The 23,150-nt window shown below is 22.9% G+C and overlaps 5 protein-coding genes across 17 annotated transcripts in view; 2 read left to right on the forward strand and 3 right to left on the reverse strand.

Annotated features, from left to right (window-relative positions):
• Window positions 1–7,786, reverse strand: part of LOC122713959 (phospholipid scramblase 2-like) — a 10,347-nt gene extending 2,561 nt beyond the window's left edge. Inside the window, exons 1-4 of one of the 9 annotated variants that reach the window (XM_043934823.1) lie at window positions 7,748–7,786; window positions 4,371–4,459; window positions 1,182–1,277; window positions 897–1,093 (exon numbers count right to left, since the gene is read on the reverse strand). In XM_043934823.1, the coding sequence (XP_043790758.1) occupies window positions 897–1,093; window positions 1,182–1,277; window positions 4,371–4,449 (372 nt within the window). In that variant the 5' untranslated portion in view covers window positions 4,450–4,459; window positions 7,748–7,786. Of the gene's footprint in view, window positions 1–896; window positions 1,094–1,181; window positions 1,278–1,598; window positions 2,162–3,084; window positions 3,434–4,370; window positions 4,460–4,909; window positions 4,952–5,082; window positions 5,363–7,747 lie in introns of those variants that run through there. The other 8 variants (XM_043934825.1, XM_043934824.1, XM_043934831.1 and 5 more) reach the window with 8 other exon arrangements.
• A 772-nt stretch (window positions 7,787–8,558) lies between these two features.
• On the forward strand, window positions 8,559–10,111 carry LOC122713961 (ras-related protein Rap-2a). Its single transcript, XM_043934833.1, has one exon. The coding sequence runs from the start codon at window positions 8,564–8,566 to the stop codon at window positions 9,107–9,109; it is 546 nt and encodes a 181-aa protein (XP_043790768.1). The 5' UTR covers window positions 8,559–8,563; the 3' UTR covers window positions 9,110–10,111.
• Window positions 10,112–14,418: 4,307 nt separating this feature from the next.
• On the reverse strand, window positions 14,419–17,318 carry LOC122713786. Its single transcript, XM_043934553.1, has one exon. It carries the CDS (start codon window positions 17,316–17,318, stop codon window positions 14,493–14,495), a length of 2,826 nt encoding a protein of 941 aa, XP_043790488.1. The 3' UTR covers window positions 14,419–14,492.
• A 500-nt stretch (window positions 17,319–17,818) lies between these two features.
• Window positions 17,819–19,109, forward strand: LOC122713839 (1,2-dihydroxy-3-keto-5-methylthiopentene dioxygenase). The gene is made up of 4 exons (XM_043934631.1): window positions 17,819–17,997; window positions 18,245–18,364; window positions 18,459–18,638; window positions 18,709–19,109. The coding sequence occupies exons 1-4, from the start codon at window positions 17,875–17,877 to the stop codon at window positions 18,841–18,843; spliced, it is 558 nt and encodes a 185-aa protein (XP_043790566.1). The 5' UTR covers window positions 17,819–17,874; the 3' UTR covers window positions 18,844–19,109.
• Window positions 19,110–19,500: 391 nt separating this feature from the next.
• Window positions 19,501–22,638, reverse strand: LOC122713804 (ribonucleoside-diphosphate reductase subunit M2). 5 transcript variants are annotated; one of them, XM_043934578.1, is made up of 7 exons: window positions 22,450–22,638; window positions 21,195–21,257; window positions 20,927–21,112; window positions 20,621–20,856; window positions 20,315–20,543; window positions 19,993–20,211; window positions 19,501–19,901 (listed from the first exon to the last, which is right to left on the reverse strand). In XM_043934578.1, the coding sequence occupies exons 1-7, from the start codon at window positions 22,516–22,518 to the stop codon at window positions 19,749–19,751; spliced, it is 1,155 nt and encodes a 384-aa protein (XP_043790513.1). In that variant the 5' UTR covers window positions 22,519–22,638; the 3' UTR covers window positions 19,501–19,748. The 5 variants fall into 5 exon arrangements, with proteins under 5 accessions (XP_043790513.1, XP_043790516.1, XP_043790517.1 ...); XM_043934581.1 differs by lacking the exon at window positions 22,450–22,638 and adding an exon at window positions 21,735–21,753; XM_043934582.1 differs by lacking the exon at window positions 22,450–22,638 and adding an exon at window positions 21,547–21,603.
• Window positions 22,639–23,150: the final 512 nt, after the last annotated feature.

Raw genomic sequence — 23,150 nt, forward strand, 5'->3', positions numbered from 1 at the left:
TAATTTAAAAAAAAATTTTATAATTTTATAATTTTATACTATCTTTAAAAAAATAAATTTTATTATTCCATGAATGATTTTTGTAATAAAGAAGAAAAATTTTTACCAGAGAAGTTACATATAATTATATGCTTTAATTCACGTAAAATATACGATAAATTATTTTGACGATTTACTTTTTCAGTTGTTTCGTATCCAAAAACATTTATAACTGATGTTTGTCAAAGGGTTTTGTTCCTAATGCTCTCATATGGGATCAAGTGAACGAGGTTCTTCACCGCAGACTGAAACAACACGTCCAAAAGCGTCGACGAGCGGTGCTAGTCAAAGAGTATCGATCGTGACCGGCTTTTCTAATGGGCCGAATAACTTTTCGTCAAAGGTAATCTACAGATGGTGCGCACGTGTGAAGAAAGTTTGCGCATTGTGTGCACCGCATGTTCGAGAAACTCAAGCGAACGTTTCGCGAGCTGTATCTATTAGTTCATCATAAATAAAAAAGCAATTATGGTAACATGGCTGGGGGACGTATCTTTCATTGAATTGATTATTACGTTCATATAAAATATGCTATCGTTATACAATTACGAAGATAAAATAATATGCGATTGTTATATAGGAAAAATAAACAAAAGAATCTATCAATAGATTAAATAAGATAAATGATAAAAATCAGAGATTATGCAATTAATATTGATCATAAAAAGAAGCAATTTAAATAATTAGCATTTAAATCTAACATTATTAAAAAAAACTTTTCATTACACAAAGATATACAAAGATATTAAAATTTTTTAATTGATATGTTGCGATTGACATTTTTTTTTTTCGAATTATTACCACGCGTTCGATTGTTAATTCAAATATTTTTTATAACATGAAGATAACAAAAATACCTGAAATGAACAAGTAAAAGGTTGAACCATACGCAGAATTTCTCTTCCGTAAGTATCAGTCACATGAAATTCACAAGTACGAGAAGCACCCAAACATAAACGTCCCCACCAATCTGATTGTTCCGTAACATTAAATATTGTCTCTCCTCTGATATTCAACACGAAGAATTCATTTTTAGCATTCCAAAAATGATCGACTGTAATTATTTCATTGATTTATATACACATTATATTAAACTGTAAATTATATAATGAAAGACATAACACATTTATTTTAAAACCAACCTTCTATTGTATTTTTCAGCCGTATACCTAAATAATCAAGGACTATAAGGTATTCCAAGCCGGTTGGACAAGTCATATTCGGCAATGATAAGCCACCTTAAAATATAAAATAAAAAACATATTGAAAATTATATTTCTTCTTTTAATTAGATTAATTAGATTAATCGATTGACTGTTTTTTAAATATTTTTAAACCAGACTGAATTTCAAAATAAATTCGAATATTTATTTAAATTTTAAATAAATATTTCTAATTTCAAATTTAAATTCAAACTTATTTGAATTTTTATTTTTAAATCAGAATTATTAATTTCACACAACATTAAATTTTCGTTAATATTATTTTACCTGATCAATTAGTTTTTTAAATTTATTTTTAGTTCATTTAATTATTATTCAAGCATGTAATAGAATTACCTCTTTTCATCATCCGTGAGAAATCTGGTATAACCCTTTCTCTTTGATCTATATTTTTTTAACGTGTCCCTAAATAAAACACGAATTCGTTTTCGTATTTGTTGTATTTTTGTTTTCCAAGAAATTTCCAAGTATTCAGATTCCATCACTTATATATTTTTTCACAACCAACATTCACTTTTAATTTTTCTCAATTATAAAATAAATATATCAAAACATTTTATCTAATAGTTTAATTGTATTTTAATATGTATTATTTTTTACCATCACCATTTTTTCTCATAAATTCTTTCTCATTTTTAATGCATGAAAATATATTTCATTCATTTATTTAAAGCAGGCACGAATAAAATTGTGTACTGAATTATTGGAAGCACTAAATACACTAACGATCGTTTGTTTTCTCAAGTTTCTCCTTCTCAGCAAAATGATAAACTTGTGTATGTACTTTCCTTGGGACAGATTTACCTCTTCAAACGACTCTGCGTTTCACGTTATCTTTGTAGATAAATAAAATAAAATAAATGCTTTCCTCTAGGTTAAAACTTTTCCAGCTATAATATCTTAAAATAATTGAAGATATTTTTATCCTAACATATTTGTTCTCTTTGTATTATTATTTCTGATAATTTATTTTAACAAATAAAACAAAGAAGAATAATATAACAACTAAAAGCATAAAAATATTTAATTACGAATGAGAATTATAATAATTTCAACTTTATTCAAATTATATATAATTTAAATATTTATTTTATAAAATAAATGATTATTCAATTCAATTGATCAATTTATAATTATATATCACAAATATCAATATTTACTAAAATATTGTATTCTGAACATCGTATTGTTCAGAAAAAACAGATATATTGAAGATCTTCATATGAAATGGAATTTTATGAAACGTAATTATGAATAATTATGTTATTCATCGATAGTAAATTGTCAATCCGCCGACGCATGTCTGGATAGACGAATTATTTCATAAATTAAATAGAACATTATTTAATTTTTACACATTATTAATTAATCATGAATCATGTTAATATGCAATAATATTACAGAATTTTCATTTCATTCTATCGCCAAAAAAAATTTTTTAAAATTTCATTCAAAGGAAAAAATTTTTTCTTTATTTTTTCTTATCTAACGATAAGAGTTTATAGAAATAAATATGTTCAAAATTCAAGGTTTCTTCGGGCGTCAATTGTATTCATTTCATTTGTATTCACCACAACTTCATTCTTATATTACTATCCGTAAAGTGAAACCAAAAGAAGCAAACAAAATAACGAATATAGTAATGAATAATATATTTTTTAATGGAATTTTTATATCAGAAAGATTTCACTGTTAGAAAAATATACGAAATGCAGCAATTATTTAACATCTATGAATTGATGATCTAATGAAATGAATCTAGATTCATTCATAATTAAATATCAACATTATTATTAATATCAAATATAAAAATTTCATTTACCCGAAATTTTTATTCAACACTTGCGATTATAATTATAGCTATTCTGTTATTCATATAAAAAAGGTGGCAATATTATTAACATAAGATAGTATACCGATATTTGCACAATGCATTTTCACAAACAATATTAAATAATTTAATACAACTACACTCATAATCTGTAAATGAATTAGTTAATTCGTCTTTTTCAAACAATTTGAACATCGATCGAGATCTAGTTGAATTACGCGTAGGAATATGATTAATATTTACCGCCGATAAAAGAGCGAAACAAGCGACAGGCACATGAAACTGGATGTCACTTATCCCGCTTACGTGACGCTTCCATCAACGAAGACAACTATTATCTACTTACTGATCGTCACTTGGCAAACAGCGACTATATCGTCTATCGTGCTATCATGCCTCGAAGTTCATAATACGAACTTCTTTTCACATACCATATACTTTGAATTTATAAGTTATTATAATATTATCTAAAATAAGGTATGTAACTATTTATCTAATTGAAAAAATTTTATTTTATAATAACTTTTTTCTCTTGTTTCTCTGATTTATTATATACGATAAAAATATTTTTATCGATAAAAATAAGATAAAATTAACATAATTATATCTTTTATTTTTTATGTTAAAATGTTTATATATTTATTGACAATACATATAATATAAATATACATATTATAAATAATATGTATACATAAATATAATATAAATATAAATAATATAATTATAATTATAAATAATATAATATAAATATACATATTAAAAAGAAAAATTGCAGCAATATAAACTAAATTGATACTTATATAAATTGATGCTTAATTAAATTTATTTTTATAAGCTGACAATTATAATTTATATATTATATATGTATAAATCTGTAATTAAAAATTTAATAATTTTTTTTTTCATGTATATTTGTTTGAATAGTTTTTATATAATTTAAAATTATAATCATACTTTTCTTTATTTTTTTTAATGATTTACAAATTTAAAATTAACATATGTTTCAATATTCGATTTACAATCAGTAGATATCATATTTAAAAAATACTTTTAACAAAATCTGTCAAAGAATACACATATACATATCTTACGAATTTCATAAACAAAATTTATATATATATTATACTTAAGTAAAATCTTTATCAATGAGGAAATTTTTATTAATAACAAAAATATATAAGATATATTTAAATGCTTATATAAGTAACAATAATCATTGGTACATAATAGAAATATACATATATATAAAAAACATTAAAAATGCAAATAAATTTTACCTTCTCGTATGATTGGCACTTCGGATTGCGGAGATTCATCCTGTATTGGTGCAGTTGGTGAAAGATGAAGAGAAGTCATGTTTATTTACCTATATACATATCAAAATTATTACATATAATAAGAATATCTATATTATTGTAAATAATATTGTAAATATTATTTATAATAATTTTTAATAATATTGTAAATTGTAAATATTGTATTATTGTAATATCTATATTATTACATATAATAAGAATATTATAATATAATATAATAAGAATTAATATTTTTATTGATGTATTTATAAATATTTTTTAAATTCTATCTAAAAATTATAAAAAAATAATATGATTACTTTAATCTTTAATTTTATTTTTTTTAAAAGTTCAATAATGTATTAATTATTAATTATAATATATATATAATATATATATATATATATTATATTAATTATTAATTATAATATTTTTAGAATATTTTTGTTAACATATAAAATTAGTGCATCTTATAAAAAATTTATTATTATAAATTATTAAAAGAATTATAGATTACTTACTTATATTAATTATAATTTATTTAATGTATAAAAACTAAATCATATAATTTTATATAAAATATCAATAATTAAACAAATTTCTCTTTGATTTGTTAATTTGATTTTGTTTTGATATTTAGGTTATGTTTATGTTATATATAAATTCCTCAATCGGTAATACTTTTTATAAATACCTCCTTTATCAACAAAGCAGATATACTGAAATTTAGTTACGAACAAGATCGTATGGTGACGAACTCCATCATTACACTGTTTACGTTATTGAAATTGTCAGGTCATTGTCCGCTCAAGGGTCGTTGTAACTGAGGACATAAACTATATAAACTATAGTTGATAACTTCTTTTTTAATTGATAACAATCCTTTGTCTTTCGATATGTCTATGATCGATAAATTACATGAATATTAATGATTAAATACTAATTAAATGTATTATTATATTGCAACTATTATATTGTTATAAATTCAAGAATAAAATATATGATATTGTAGACTATTTCCATATTTTTACTATCATTGTTCATGCATCAATTAAAAATGTTTTTCATATTAGAATTATTTAAGAATTATTTACAATTATTCATATATTATTTTACATGTTGAATGATTCATTTTAAGTATTATAAGTTATTATCTCGAGAACCATTAAGGATAAGAGAAAATTTTTTTAAATGTTATATTCTTTTTGTCAACAAAATAAAACACTATTAATAATTTTTTTTAATATCATTAAATTTTAAAAGATAATTTTGCAATCTCTAATATTTTCCAAGAAAACATTTTTTAATACTTTGTATATATTTTGAAACATGCTATATATTTCTTCGTTGCTGCAGTTCTGTATTTCCACTTCATTGTCAGTCTATTTAGGTTATATTTATATTTGATCATTATAATACATCAAATTTTCATTATCTTTTATGTAATATAAATTATTAATAAATTATTAAATTATAATAAATTAATATATATATTAAATTATGTATACAAAATATATATATATATATATATTTTATGTATTTTATATGTATTACATATATATATATATATGTGTAAATATAAAAAAAAAAATATGTATAAGATAAATAAAAATTTTTATAGATTTTTTGTTTTATATTTATATTATATAATCATATCATATATAATATAATAATAATATAATAATATGATAATAAAAAAAACAAAGAAAAAAAGAAATATCATTATAAGATAAAAAATCAAGTGAAAAAACAAATATATAGAAAAATATGTAAAAAAATTTACTATCAATTAAAAAAGATTTTAAATTTTAAATTTAACTTAACTTACCTTAAACTTATCTTAAATTATTTTCATTTCATTGCACTAATTTTTAATAGTGTTGAATTAGGTTTCATGAGACCTAATTGACAGTTTCCTCGTTTATTACGAACAATTTCGAACAACCTCGATGACTTTTCGCTCGTACAATTTTTTTTTTAATGCATGCATTCATAACATGCACTGATTACGCTTTTCACGGTGAACGAACGACAAATTAATCAAATTAACGCTATATAATCGAAGCGGTAACTAAATTTCGATGCTGCTCTAATTAATGAGAATCATTGATAAGCATGCCAATAAGTGCATGTGCATTTCAAGATTATAATATTATTTTGTATTCAAAATTAATATTTTAAATAAATCATCTTATTTGCTTATTCGTATAATTAAAATTTTCATTGTTCTAGTTCTTAATAATTTTTTTATTTATTAGCATTAATAGTTATAATATTTATATTTAAATAGTAACGTAACATATTGTAAATTTATATAAACTTTTAGTAAAGTATAATGTATTATTTTATAAATAAAACATTTTAGTATGTGTTAATACTAATTATTATTTATTTATTATTACTTATTATTCTAAATTAAATCGGTATTATTATTAAATAATTTTGTTTTTTTTTTGTATAAAAAATTCGACTAAAATTAAAAGACATAATATTAAAAAAATAATAAAAATTAATTATGAGTAACTAATTATCATCACTAAATACGTATACCTAAAATGATGCATTATTCAGTTATGTACACTTTCATCGGATGATGTCATTGTGTCTCACATGTATCTACGTTCGCATACCACAAGGTCGTCAGCGCCATGACTGCTGGAATGACGTATTTACATGGCACACTAATGCATGGTTACGCCCTTTGACGGTGGAACACGAAACATGAAATTTATATATTATATTTCTTCATTTCCTTCCTTCTTTTTCTCTTCTATTTTTTACTATTTCATTTCTCAATATAATCCAAAAAAAAAAAGGAAAACTTAATACTAAAAATATATAAAAAAATAAATTTAATAAAAAATAGATTTTAATATTATACAAGTTTCTTTCTAAATTATTTTCTATTAATCTATTTTAAGAATTTGTATATAATTATATTATATATGTATATTTATATAATCTTGGAAAAATAATAAGAAATTTTATATAGTTAAACTTTATAATTAAACCGACTAACAAATAGTAGTTTTTAATTTAATTCCATAACTTAAAATTATATAATTGTCTATTTATAAAAATATTAATTAAAATTAATAACATTATTATCAATAATAATTTATGTCTAATAAATCATTTAATGAATTAATATAATATTACATTTTTATTTAATTATAATATATATAATGAAATATAATTCAAATGATTTTTATTAATAAAAAATAATTTATAAATACTTAGAGAAACAATTTTCAATGATTTGTAAAAATAAATATAAATAATAAATAAAAAAAATAGATAAATCATGATTATTGAATAAAAAAATATTTGAATATTGAATGAATATTAATAAAACTTACTGAACGCTTGGAAGCGTGAGATCGTGGATAGTGTTGTCTAGAAGATAAGGGAATGACATTTGCATCCGGTAAAGGGAGTTTCCGTGATTCTTCTCTTACTATTTTCCTTGGGTTCAATTATACACAAAGAAAGAGCGATCGTCAGTCTTCTCATCCAGCGCTGTGATTCGTCCAACTTTTCCAACCCAATCGGTATTCACCAATCATAGAACAGTTCAACAGAGGAAAAAAGAGAAATACTAGAAAATTTGAAAACACGTCTTAAAACTGATTTTGGATCTTATAAAATAAATGCTGGAAAGATATATATTGAATATATGTAAACTTGTAATAGATTAAAAGGATAGAAGCAATACTCAATGTTCGCGCAGGAGCTTTGAAGAAAATCCAAGTGTGATAAGATGGCGTCACGCACGTCAGACTAGGGAAGAAGTGAGGGGTAGAGGAAAGACAGGAAGGAGGCAGGCCAGGCGAACGTCGCCAGGGGACTGCGGTGTGACAGAGTGTGAATACGGTGCTGTCATGTCTTCTTTGAGCTTTAATAACGGCTATATTTCGATCACGGTGAAATCTTGTGCACGATCCATTGTTTAGTAATATTTTCAATGTCTTTGTTCGACAATAAGAACTGTTCTCGTTTTATCGTATTCGTTTCAATAATACGAAGACGGAGTTAATAGCGGCAATCAATCCTTTTGTGTTCGAGAAAGAACAAACGTGCAACGATAATCAGTTAGGTACTTGGGAGAGAGAACCTTCCTCTCGGTCCTGGACACGTCGAGGAGGAAGAGGAGACGGAGGCGAACTGCCAAAGAGATGCGCGAGTTCAAGGTAGTCGTCCTCGGTTCGGGCGGGGTAGGCAAGAGTGCACTTACCGTGCAATTTGTTTCGGGATGTTTTATGGAGAAATACGATCCAACGATCGAAGACTTTTATCGAAAAGAAATTGAAGTGGACAATTCACCGTGTGTACTCGAAATTCTTGATACTGCCGGTACTGAACAATTCGCGAGTATGCGCGATCTTTATATAAAGAACGGCCAAGGCTTTGTCGTAGTTTATAGTCTGACAAATCATCAGACTTTCCAAGATATCAAAGCAATGAAGGAATTGATAACACGCGTCAAAGGTACTGAAAGAGTACCAGTATTACTTGTCGCAAACAAGCTAGACCTCGAACATCAACGTGAAGTGGATACTGCTGAAGGTAATGCTTTGGCACAACTCTGGGGCTGTCCATTTGTTGAAGCATCTGCAAAACATCGCACAAACGTCAACGATGTATTTGCAGAAATTGTACGTGAGATGAACGTCAGCCCGGAGAAAGAGAAAAAAAGCTACTGTTGTTGCAGCATCCTCTAATAATTAATCAAAATCTTAAACCAGGCTAACCAAGCCATGTTAGGTGAAAGAAATGCATATAGTGGCTGATCGCAGTACATTAGATGAAATTTAATATTCATCTGGTGTGGCTACGCTCTCTTTCTTAGGCTCAATGTTGGGCTTGTGCTGTGAATTCGCCAATCTGTAAGACTAATATTATGATCATACCCAGGATTTTTGTGAATTCAAATATGTCAAAGACTCATGCCGTCTCTTGGTTCTTTTTCTATTGGAAAATCACAGCCTGCTATTTGGCTAGCTGTTAAATATTTTAATATACATGGATAGTATTATGTGTAATATTATTGTAATATATAATAGTAGTTATAAGTGAGCAATGAAAGAGGTAACTCCATCAGCAAAGGACCAATACTCGCGAGACAAAAAAAATGAAAAAAAAGAATAGCAAAATGGAATAGGAAAGGATACAGATATTGTCAAGGGTGATAACAGAACTGCCCTGTGGTAGTTGTTATTTGTTAACAGCGATATCAAACTCAATATATCTAGCTTTCTGCTCAATCTAAAAAAAAGCACCCGTTGCATATTTGTTCCAATCCATGAACCTCTATTACTCACAGGTTAGATGATTAACAAAACATCAAAACAAATTATTTGCAGATATTGAAGGAATCACTGTGGTGGTCAGCCATTTTCAAATAGTGAAAAAAATTTAAAACATCTAAATATATATACTGTTTACCATGTACAGAATTGGGAAGAAGATAGATTGTCTTAGATACATTGTGCAATGATTTCTATTAATGATATATTATCTATGCTCAATTGTCAGAGGCTGCAGTAAAAAATACATTTTATAAAGGACTCGAATGGTGTGTCGTTAATGGTATTGATATTGATTGTACAGTTTTAATAATATAAATACATTTTATTGAGATGAATATTAAAAATAGTCACTTTAATTGGTAGAATTTTATATTTGAGACTAGGATATTTAAATAGTTTTTTTCATGAATTTAATAATATGATTCCATTGCATACTACATATTATTTGTATGTATTTTTATTTTATAATTCAATAAGAATTATCTTAAAAACTCAACGTATATAATATTTTAATCAATCACAGTATAATGATGAAAAACATAAGAAATGAAGAAAGGAGATTGTAGTAATATTTATAAAAGAATGTTAATGCATAACGTCAATCATAATTATAGAATTTATATGGTAAAATGTAAAAACAAAAATACAAGATCTTTGTATAAAAAGTTTTATAACCAATTTTAAACAAAACCAGCAAGAGAAAATGAAACTTTGAAATATATATTTTCTTTTTGCAAAGGCTTGCTGGTACATTGATCCCTTCAACTGCAAAATACATATGTGGTATTCATAATAATCATACAATATATCCATTGCTTTATATAAACAAAAAATCTCCTTTCAAAATTGATTATCATTGAGTTCATGAATGTAAACGGATAGATATAATAAAAAAAAAAAAAAAAAAAAAAAAGCAATGGATTCCCTTATAAGTAGTAGTAGGTCGTGTGTAATTTTTCTCGTGTGATCAAAAATCATATTATCCGATGTTAAATATCGCTTTTATATTATAACAATCATTACATTAACTCGATATATTATTATTTAACGCCACCATCGAAGTCATTAATTTTTGTGTAATCGCCGCACAACGTACCTTAACAAAAATGAAGGTTGCTCGATCAATTATTTTTTCTTTTTTTTTTTTTATTTTTATTATTATAAATTTTATCGAAAGATATCAATCCCAATTTCATAAAAAAAGAACAAAACATGTATTTATAGTTTGTATAATATCTACTTATTCGCGTCTCAATTATCCGTCTTTCGGATCGATTACGAATGTTAAATTGTACACGACCGATAACACTTCCTAGTTTGAACTATCAAAGGACTATAACGCTGAAAAATTTCAAATGAACTGATGTACAGTATTTCTATCATTGGTAGTTAAGTGAAAAAAAAAAAGAGTCTAACGATAGAATTCTTGGGAAGAGTTATTGATCGTACACTTAATTGGTTCTTTCCAATTGTCGGTGCACTTTTAGAAATGTCATTTCGCAGCGAATATGCGAGGTTGAATGTTTTTCTTTATGACGTCACAAAGCATTTAGCTTTGTATGATTTCTTTAAAAATTTGTTTTTAATTTTCAAATCTTAGATTAAATTTAATTATATTAATTAGATAATTTGTTATTTCTATTTTTATTTTTTATTTTCATTCCAAAATATTATTATTTGTAATCTCATATTTTACAAACAAAATCATATACACGATATACATTAGAATAAGACTTGAATGTAAAAAGAAAAAAAAGAATTCGAAATAATCTCGCATATTCGTCTAATAAAGGGTGCTAATACGTTTCGTCAGTTTAAGATTGATGAAGCGTATATTACCGACGTAGCGAATCGGTCATCCATATTTCGTTACTGTACTCGAGTGTATAAACAGGCAAAGAACAAAAAGAAAAGGAAAAAGCATGGAGGGCAACAGATATAATTACTCGTATCCTGTATTTTATCACTTGGAAAATTCATAGTCTCGCTGTGATCCCGTAGATTATAACCGCAGTTTTTCTATTAAAAGATGATGATAATGACCGCGTATAGAAGCCTTTCAACGGCGAATCAAAGGGCCTCTTTGTGAAATGTGTAATCGCTCTCGCTCCTATTATCGTTATGTTTTTTTCGCCCTCCTGAGTTTTTTGTGCTTTGCAAAAACCATAGATTGACAAAAAGAAAAAAAAGAAAAAAAAAGAAAAAAAAAAACAAAGGAAAGAAAGTATAATATGAGGGAATAAAAGAAAGAAAAATAAGAACGCTCATTGACTGCCCGCAGGATAGCTTTCTAAGTATTATACATACACATTAATGCACGAAAACGAAATAAAGAAAAAAAGAAGTTTCTATATTTGTATCGCTTCTAAATGTAACACGTTTCTCTAGTGCGGGATCGCGTTTTAACAATATTTTTCTAAAGAATGCGCTGAAAATTTTTGTACATTTAAAAGAAGAAAAGAAACCCAAAAAAAAAGAAAGTAATAATAATGATAAAAAAACTGTTCTCTACTTGGAAAGCTATCGCACATTAAGAAAAAAAAATCGAGCTTCGTCTGAATGAGCATATCAACTGTCAAGGACCAGGTACGTTTCCTTCCTTGTTTTTTGGCCAGCAAATTTTTTAGTCATTTTGAACTTTCTTTTGTATAAAAGAAAAAGAAAAAAATTAAGCAAAGAAAGCACAAAAATTCACCATCTACAAACGATTCGCATACGATTTTATAATTAGATATAAATAAATGAATAAATAAATAAATGATATAAATATATAAATATAAATATATAAATATATATATATATATATATATATACATACAATATATATGTATACATGCAGATTTGTTACGCAACTGGGTCACATTAATTCGAAAAACACCACGATTTAGATATATATCGGCCTTTCAGTACTACCTGCGTATAATATTGAGTACGAAATACGTTATATTTTTTACAATGTGAAGAATCTGTAAATATTATAGCGTCGAATTATATAATAATAATAATAATAATAATAATAATAATAATAATAATAATAATATTAATATTAATATTAATATTAATAAAAGAAAAAAGAGATGAAGGAATACTGATCTGACATTCGAAAAGACAACAATGAGAATGGCTTACAGTAAAAAATGTGCATTTCATTGACAAACGACATTTGTGAAATATAATTATGTTTCTTTGTTGTTTTAGCGGTTTTCCTTTGGTTCGTTGTTCTTTGATCAGATTAAGCAATAATATCACTTGGGTAGACGAGAAACGGATACTCGAGACACTCGTAAACGAACACCATCTGCAAAAATTGTTTGCTGGTATTTCGATTTTCTTTTCTTTTCGTTTGTCCGCATTGAGAAAAGAGAAATAAACGAAATATGAATATGCGTTATTTTTTAGTAGAAAAAAAGAAAAAGTAAAATATAAAAGTATGTGATTTTCGCGTATTTTCCTATTTTTATTTTTTACAAGTAAAAACAAATATTTCTTGTTACAATATTCTCATTCTTGATTTTGGTTATTGTCAAATATTTTTTTAATTTAAACGTTTCATGTATTCCGTTTATATTACCAGCATAAAAATCTAGTCACTATAGAAATCTTGTAACTCAATGACATGGAAAAAGATGCATGATTAATATTGAAAAAAAGTAACAATTTTATTATAAGAGATATATAAAGATCTGTAATATCCTATTGTCTACTTCAATCAATTTTTAAATGAAATTATTTCAAATATTAATTTTCTAATATGACTTAATTAATTTAACATGAATTAAAATTTTATAATTGTTGATTAAAAAAAAATTAATTTTAAAGACAATAGGCTGGTACAGTAATTTTATTTAAGATTGCAGATCAATTTTTTCCATGAAAGCATTGAGACTATCCAGAGGAAACTACCCACTTGATTTTTGCCTGTCTCAATATTGGTGCACATTTTTTCTTTGTATGCAATTTTTTCACATTTTTTTATTACTAACCATTGTACTGGCATTTTGGAAATATCGCACAAATATAATATAGAATAAAAAGAAATAATAATTTGTATTGATTTTTAGACATTCCTATACAATATAAAAATTAAAAAAAATTTTTAATTCTAAATATAAAATTAAAGTAATATATAATTTTTTATTGATAATATATATAAAAAATTTCTATTATTTTTAATTTTTTAAAAATTGTTTCACATAAAGTAATATCATAATAGAATGATTAGAATATATTACTAATTGTTAATTTATTAATTATAATAATATTTGATATCTGTAGTAATTTATGTTTGCCTAAATGATAAGATTTTAATTTTTATCTAAATTTTTTTTCATTATTAATCATAAAAATATTTTTTAGATATTTTATGATTTATTATAAATTTTATAAAAATTTATATAACAAATTAATAATGAGTACAAATAATTTATAAATATATTAATTTTAATTAATTTTATAATTGATATAATTTTTTTTCAATATAAATATTTAAAAATATTTATATTAAAAATAAAGGATTAGTTAATAAAAAAGAGAATAGACAGAATTTTTATTTTAAATTTTAAAATTATAAGACGATAATAAAAGAAACTTTTTAAAATTATTTTTTATCTTTACAATGATTAAACAAATTCTTTAAATAAAATAAAATACATTTTAAGAAAAATATATAAATTTAAGATATTGGTGAATAAACTTTAACAAAAAAATTAACTCTTTTGATCTGCTTTTTAATTTACAACATTTGTTTTATTTCTCATTTACAATATTTTAGATGCTTTTCGTAATTAAAGATAATTTAATTCAAAACAAATAGTTCATTCATTTTTTTTATGCATTCGTAAGCTTCTGTTGCAGGCACTCTCATACAAGCAGAAATAACTTCATGTGTTATATAAAAATTTGAAACTTTTAGTGAATGAGGTATTTTACATGTTATTTCATTATATTCATTATTGTATTCAAGACACTGATCGCTAAAATGATGAAAAGTATTTAAAACATCTTGCAAAAAATGTACAGGATCATTTTCTGTATAATTATTTAAATGTGTAAGGCAATTAGTGAATAAATCCGCATAAGGACTATGTTTTATACTTCCATCAAGTTGATTAATATTTTTAATTAATGATTGATATACTTTCTCTTGATTTTCCATTCCTTCAACCAATACAAATGTTCTACAAAAACGTATAAAAGACTTAAGTAAAAATGCAAATAAATCGTTTCCACCGATGGCTGGATATTCCAAAGATAAGCAACATGCTTCCATTGTTAAACGAAGAAAATGATTGTATGCATCAATCTCATCATTCCATCCAAAAGCAAACCAATATATTATAGTAAGCTCTGAACCTAATCTTTGATATTCTTCTTCGGTTGAACGAATAATCAAATGACGCAAAAAGTCTTCTCTCAATAAACTCAAATCGGACAAATAATGTCGCAAACTTTCCGAAGTTTTTGGATCTTCTTTTAATCTATTTAAAACAACAAAACAACGTCTTTCATAATCTTCTATTATATCAATTACACCTTTATGCATTAAATACCAAAGGGGAGCAAAATGTAATGTGTCAATTGGTTCAATTATAGATTCAATTCCATCAAAAATTTCTTTTTTTATTGAAACAGAACAGATTTTATTTTCTAAAAAATATGGCAATATTCTTGTTATTTGGACAAATATTTCACTACTTATATATTTTGATATACTTGTATTTTTTCTGAGGAATGACATTTTTTTTGCAAGAGCTATTATCAAATCTTTAATATTTGTTTCTTTGGTACATTTAATTTGTAGCTTACGAATATTATTAAGAATGGAATTTATATTAGATACATTAAAAGTATCTTCCTTTAAATATGGTATGTAAACATTATTTATCAATTCATATACTTTAATTATAGAATTATCTAATATAACATTCACAAAGTCCACAAATTTTTTAGTGTTCCATTCTGTATTTTCTATACAAATAATTTTTAAGACACTTGTTATTAATATTTGATTATTATCTTCTCTTATTTGCATAAACGGTGATAATAAAAGTAAATCATTAGGAGAAATCATAATATTTGTATAATGAGAATAACCAATAGTAATTTTCAAAAGTATTGTCAATATCATTTTAGGATTTTTTAAAAGAAACAATAAAACGGTTTTTAAATTTGTAGAAGTTTGTAAATTTGCATTTCCCATAATGAATTCATGAAATGCTTCTTCCAAATGTGGAGATTCTAAATAATTTTTGCCATCATACTTTGTTAAATACATCATTACAATTTCATAAATATCTGGTATATTTTGACATGATAATATTTTCATAATTAAAATATAACTTGATTCTTTTAAATCTTCTGTAGTCGATTGAGTAAGAATAAAAGTAAGATATTGTAATAATATGAAACAGTCTTTCTTTTCTAATGAAGATCTATTATTATAAACAAAATTAAGTATTGTAGAATCCCATTCTTTATATCTACATAATAATTCTTTCATGAGTTCCTTTTTGCCATTGGATATAGCACAACAGAGTTCTGATAAACTTAAAACAAAAGTTGATTGTTTAGGATCTGATTTAGATGATAATTGTTGTAAACATTCTATTAAATGAATGTTTTTTGATAATTCTTCATCGTTTGTTAAAAATTCTATGAAATAATAACATTCAATACCAATAGAACGTTGTAAAGAAATCATTTTGTTTTCTTCATCATCCAACTCTGCCCAGCTTAAATAAATATTACAATCAATTTCTTTAATTTTATTTAACAATAAATTTATCAATTGTTGATTTAATGTTGATATAGTATTTTCTATCAATGTATTTTCATATTGTATATATGATTCTCTTCCAAATGTAATATTATATAATTTTTCAAGATCATTAAAAATAGATAGTCCTTTAGTTTTACATTCCAAACATCTCTTTATTGTACAAATTAATTTTTTTAACATGATACCATATCGTTCACATTTTTTTAAATCTGATACTTCTATCAAATAAGGTAATTTTGAATTTGTTAATAATAATAAGAATTCTTCGAAACTTAATAATAAATTTTGTATACTTTCTTCAATATTTTTGGATTGTACACTAAGTTCCTTTAATTGAAAGAACTTAGTATATATGATAAATATCAACTTATATATACTTTTAATTGATCTTTGAAAAGGTAATTTATCTATATGTTTTGTAGCTACTTTCACTATCTCTGTACAAAGATCAAATGGCATATATAAAAGAGATTCAATTAAAATATTCTCATATTCAAAATTCCATAATATTTGTATAAATAAATATGGAGACAAAGGTGGACACATATCAACTAAATGTCCACTAACAATATCTTCTCCCAATCGTTCTTGGTTTTCAAAATTAGTATTCAATAATAAATATTTATATGACTGTACACATTTTTCATTATTTATTGTAGTTTTTTCTCCTATAGGTATATCATAGGTTTTGAATATATTTGTTATTGATTTACATATGTCATCAATGTGATTATTATTTTCATTTGTTATACATGAAATAAGTAATTTCAATTCTCCACATTCTTGATTTTTTTTCATAAGATACATTTGAATTTTTTTGTAAAATTCATTCAATTTATCCATTTTTTTGAATAAAATTAAATTTAAATTCTTTCTTTTATAGATAAAAATTTATGTGTAGATCTTTTTATAAAGATCTCTGAAAATAATATAATGATTATTAAGTATATTAATTGTTAAAGTTATTAATAAATATAAATTTATAAAATTAATAAATATAGGTATTTATAATATCAAATAATTGAATTGAGAATATTAAAATTAAAATACATAAATAATTTAAATAATATAAAAATAAAATACGTAAGACATTAAATATCAACATTAAATTTTTATATTGGCAATATTTATCTTTTATATATTTAAAAAAATAAATAAAATAAAGACATAAAATTTTAAATTAAAAATAATATTTTAATATCAATCAAATAACTTTGTATGTAATCAGTAAAAGAACAACGTACCGGCTTTATATATATATATATATATATATATATATATATATACTATATATATATATATATATATATATAGTAAGGTAGATAGTTACATATTAAGGTTACGTCACTAGCAGATAAAAACTACAATCAATCTATACGAATTTGTTCATAAAATAAAAATGGTTCGTGCATGGTACATGGATAATAGTGATGTTGATCAACGATTAGAACATCATAAACAACCACCTGAATATATTTCTATTGAGAATTTATTCAAGATAACAGGTGTTGAATATTTTCAGGTTAAATCAAATTTATTTATTTCATTAAGATTTCTTTATTACAATTAAAATTTTATTATTTTATTTATTAATATCTTTAATTTTGGTTTTAATCTTTCATTTTATATTAAATAAATGTCTCTATTAAAAATTATAAAAGAAAAATTATCTTAAAATTTAACCTTCATATGTTATTGATTAAACTAGTTAAGTAAACTACTTTATATTATCATTTTATTTCTTATTTAATCTAATAACATTATTATAGATTAATTATAAAAATTATAAAAATGATAACATATTGACAGAATTAAAAAAAAAACGTTGTTATACGTACGAAGATGAAATAGAATGTTCCAAGAAATGTCTTTCAAATTACGAAGAGAAAGTAAGTTAAATTCAAATTTTTAATGTTTGTCAATGCATTTAAATTGTGATTTATAAAAAATAAAATTACAATAAACGCTATTTTAAATTTTTAGTTAAAAAATTTTTTTACTGAGCATCTTCATACTGATGAAGAAATAAGGTTAATTTTAGATGGATCAGGATATTTTGATGTCCGAGATAAAAATGATCAATGGATACGTATTGAAGTTCAAGCTGGAGATTTAATAATTATTCCTAGTGGAATATATCACAGATTTACTTTGGATATTAACGTAAGAACTCTTAAATATTTAAAAAAATTTTTTATTTTAAAATTTTATCCATCTTCTTTTCATTATATAGAATTATATAAAAGCAAAACGTTATTTTGTCGGAGAGCCTGTTTGGTTGCCTTATAACAGACCAGCTGATGATATGGAATGTCGTAAAAATTACTTAAATCGTTTGAATCATGGTTTTGAAGTAGAAGTTGTTTAATCCTTATTATAAAATTTATACAAATAATTAATATTTTTTTAAAGAATAATATAGAATATCAAGTTATATTCAAATTAAAATTCTAACAGTAAATTTTACATAATTAATGTAATAATATATCATTTATATATATAACATTCCAATGTATTAAAAGTTCTTTTTATTCAGATATAACTGAAATATCAAATTTGTATAGCATGTATGTACAAATTTTGTAACATAATAATTGTTAAATATAAATTTTGTAACTTTTAATATATATAAAATATATAAATTATATTAAGAATTAAGATTTCATATCCATTATATTTATCAGATTCATATCCATTATATTCCTATTAATTTTTCTTTATTAAATTATATATATATATATATAATATATATATATATATATACATAAAAAAAGTTTTATATAAATACTGTTGATTTATTTTAATTGTTAAATATTTGTTTTTCACTTCGATTTTCACATTTTTAAACTTCATTCATTCATTGATTTCTTAATTAACTAATTTCTTATTAATACACATTTTAAAGTAAAATCGCAATTTAATAATATTGTTATCTAACAAATATTAATACGCAAAATAATGTCATAATAAATATACAGTATTATAACTTAATAAGTGTAATAAACAAATAGGTCCAATTATTTATCTCTACATACATATTATTGTCAAAATATAAAAATTTGAGAAAAATAAATTTTACAATTATCAATCTTTGTCTTTATAATGTACACTTCAATTCTAATAAATGAGAGAAACAAAACAATAAAAAATATTGTCTCGAAAAAATATAAATAAAATGATCTTATTTTGTATATAAATAACAAAAGATTTAAAATTATGTAATTCTTCATTTCAAGAAAAAAAAATATTTTACCATTATTTTTGTCTTATAAATTAAAATTCAGCATTAACAGTAAAATTGCTTTCAATTCTATCTTGCATTACTCCCCATTTTTGATATTCTCCCACTTTTTTTTCAAAGAAGTTTGTCTTACCTTCTAAAGAAATATGTTCCATGAAATCAAACGGATTTTCAGACATATATATCTGAAATTGAAAATATTTTGAGTTAATAATCATAAATATATCATTATTAATTGATAAATATTATTATTAAAATTATAATATTTTTACAAACCTTTTTACAACCTAATTCTACAAGTAATCTATCTGCAACAAATTCGATATATTGACACATAAGTTTACAGTTCATGCCTATCATTTCAACAGGTAATGCATCTGTCAAAAATTCTTGTTCAATTTTGACAGCATCCTTAATAATTGATGTGACTCGTTCAGAAGATGGTTTTTGTACAATGTGTTTGAACATTAAACATGCAAAATCACAATGTAATCCCTAAAAAAAAATAATTTTGAAACATTTAATATATTTTCTATTTCTTATTTTATAAATATATAAATTAATTTCTTTATCAAATATTTTTACTATATGCACTAACCTCATCTCTAGAAATAAGTTCATTGCTAAATGTAAGTCCTGGCATAAGACCTCTTTTTTTTAACCAGAAAATAGCAGCGAAACTACCACTAAAGAAAATACCTTCTACTGCAGCAAAAGCAACCACACGTTCAGGAAAAGTGGCACTTTCATGGTTTATCCAATTTAACGCCCAATGAGCTTTTTTTGCAACACATGGCAAATTTTCAATAGCGTTAAATAAGAAGTCTCTATAGATAAAAATAAAATATCAAATATAATAAACAAAAATTTAATAATTTATTTAAAAAATATTTTATTTATTTACCTTTCTTTTGCATCTGCAATATATGTATCAATTAACAAAGAATACATTTCTGAATGAACATTTTCCATGGCAACTTGAAAACCATAGAAACAACGTGCCTCTGTTATTTGTACTTCTTGACTAAATCGTTCAACAAGATTTTCATTGACAATTCCATCAGAAGCTGCAAAAAATGCTAAGACATGAGATATAAAATGTTTTTCACTGGCAGTTAAATTATTCCAATCAAATACATCCTATAAAAAATATATAATTATTAATAACTTATATTTTTTTTTATATATAACTAGTTAAAAAAAATTATACTTTAGAAAGATCCACTTCTTCCACTGTCCAAAAAGATGCTTCAGCTTTTTTATACATTTGCCAAATATCAGGCCATTGAATAGGAAAAACAACAAATCTACGTGGATTTTCTTTCAATAATGGTTCTAATTCTGGATTAAATTTATTTTCTTTCAAATACATGTTTTGTATAGCTTTTGCATTTACCTGAAATATATAATTAACAAATATATTTATAAAATATTATAATAAATTAATATTATCATATAAAAACAAATCAATTATTTACCACATTTTTACTATTATTGCCTTGAGAAATAATTGGTAAAGTACATAATTTCTTTGGAGAAGTCTGAAAATAAAGATACTAATATAAATATAAAAAAACTTTCAGTAAATAAATAATTAAAATAATAAGTATAATTAAAAAGAATTTTTACAAATAAGAATTATATCAGTTTAATTTTTCATAATTTTTCATAAAAGATATAAAAAATGTTTCCAATTATAAATTATATATCTATTATATTTCAAATAATAGAGTTATATAAAAAATCATAAAATTACAAATTTCATTATATTACATAATTGTATATAATAATATTTGCACAATTAAATTATGAAGGAATAACTATGATAACCTTAAAATATATAAATATTATTTTTTATCTAAAAGTATAATAATTATGATAAATTGCTATAAATAATTATTATAAAATAATAAATTTTCTACAGAATAGATTTTACTTATGCAATATATATATATATATATTCATATTTATATGTTAAAATTAGTTATCAAAAAATTTTAATTTCTTATATTATATACCATAAAATTAATATTTAATTATTAACAATATTAATTTTTTTGCATTAATATTACAAAAAATTTATATTATTATATTAATATTTATATATAAAAAAATAATAAAGAATTATGACTTATCTTTGTTAACACAAAGAACATATAAAATTAATAAAAACAATTTTATATATTATTTAGTTAATGTTATAAATTATGTTTTTATTATATGATGAATTCTTAAGTCTTTTATTTTACATGCAATAAGCATAAATTTTTAATTTATTACAAATCTAATATTATGATCCAGATTCTTAATCTGATATTACAAGAAAAATTATTTACACTGAATTTTTTTCAATAAATATTTAAAAATTTAAAAATATAATTTAAATAAATACTATAATTATATAAAATAAATATATAATATTTATTTATAATAAGAATGAAATAAAAGAAAAAATATTTTTATTGATATTAAGAATTATTTAAAAAAATAAAAATAATAATTACATATTAAGGAATATTAAAAATATAAAAAATATTTATTCAAAGCAAATAATTTATTTAAAACTGTAATAGTGTGTACTGTAATATATGTATAGCACATTATATATTTTAGATACATATTTTTTTATAATTTTTTATAAAAAATATAAAGAAAATTAAGAAATCACCACAAAATAGAAAATTTTTTAAATAAATTAATATTATGATTGAATAAAAATATTAATGAACTCACCTTATCTTTTAAAGAAACGTTCTCCAAATGTTTACGAATATTTTCTTTAGTGGAAATTTGAAGTGGCATTATAATAATCAATAATTATGATAGAAAAAGTACATAAAATAAAATAAAATAAAAGTAAAATAAAGTAAAGTTATAATAAAATGTATCTAAACTTTACTGTAGTCTATGAAAAGCAGAGACTCAAATGCTAAAATGTAATACCAGACAGAAATATTCTTCATTGATACCATTTCCGTCTGTTTCGCGCCAAATTATAACTAACCAATTAATGTGTTACTTTTTACCGCCAAAATCCATTTGCATCTATAATATCAAAACAAGCATAGATTTATGAATAATAATTTTTAAAAAATTTTTTAAAATAATCTTCTCAATCTTTTCAATGATAATAAATATAACAAATATAATACATTGTCATTGATTTTTCCCGCTTATTTCTGAGATTATAATTTTTGGAAAGAATCACTATTACAAACTTAAGATATGATTTTCATTGAACAAACAACGTAAAAATTCCATTACTTATTCGTTATCTAATTTAATACTAATTGATTGAATATTTCTAGACAATTCTATTTATCATTTTCTTAATTTTAAATATTATTTAATAATTAAATATAAATATAAATTAATTTTTACATAAGATTTTTTATTAAATTATTTTATAAAAAATAATTGAAAAATATTTGAAC

The sequence above is a fragment of the Apis laboriosa genome, unplaced genomic scaffold (genome assembly GCF_014066325.1).
Source record: "Apis laboriosa isolate Shangri-la unplaced genomic scaffold, ASM1406632v1 scaffold26_cov146, whole genome shotgun sequence".
In the NCBI taxonomy this organism is placed as follows: Eukaryota; Metazoa; Arthropoda; class Insecta; order Hymenoptera; family Apidae; genus Apis; species Apis laboriosa.

Excerpts from the sequence above, each read along its gene's own strand:
- LOC122713839 (XM_043934631.1), top strand. The coding sequence starts at position 17,875 with ATGGTTCGTGCATGGTACATGGATAATAGTGATGTTGATCAACGATTA. Across the intron at positions 17,998-18,244 it reads CAGGTGTTGAATATTTTCAG|ATTAATTATAAAAATTATAA; the intron begins GTTAAATCAAAT and ends ACATTATTATAG. Across the intron at positions 18,365-18,458 it reads TTTCAAATTACGAAGAGAAA|TTAAAAAATTTTTTTACTGA; the intron begins GTAAGTTAAATT and ends TTAAATTTTTAG.
- LOC122713961 (XM_043934833.1), top strand. The coding sequence starts at position 8,564 with ATGCGCGAGTTCAAGGTAGTCGTCCTCGGTTCGGGCGGGGTAGGCAAG.
- LOC122713804 (XM_043934578.1), bottom strand. The coding sequence starts at position 22,518 with ATGCCACTTCAAATTTCCACTAAAGAAAATATTCGTAAACATTTGGAG. Across the intron at positions 20,544-20,620 it reads ATTGCAGATGCAAAAGAAAG|AGACTTCTTATTTAACGCTA; the intron begins GTAAATAAATAA and ends TTTTATCTATAG. Across the intron at positions 20,212-20,314 it reads AACTTATTTCTAGAGATGAG|GGATTACATTGTGATTTTGC; the intron begins GTTAGTGCATAT and ends ATTTTTTTTTAG.
- LOC122713786 (XM_043934553.1), bottom strand. The coding sequence starts at position 17,318 with ATGGATAAATTGAATGAATTTTACAAAAAAATTCAAATGTATCTTATG.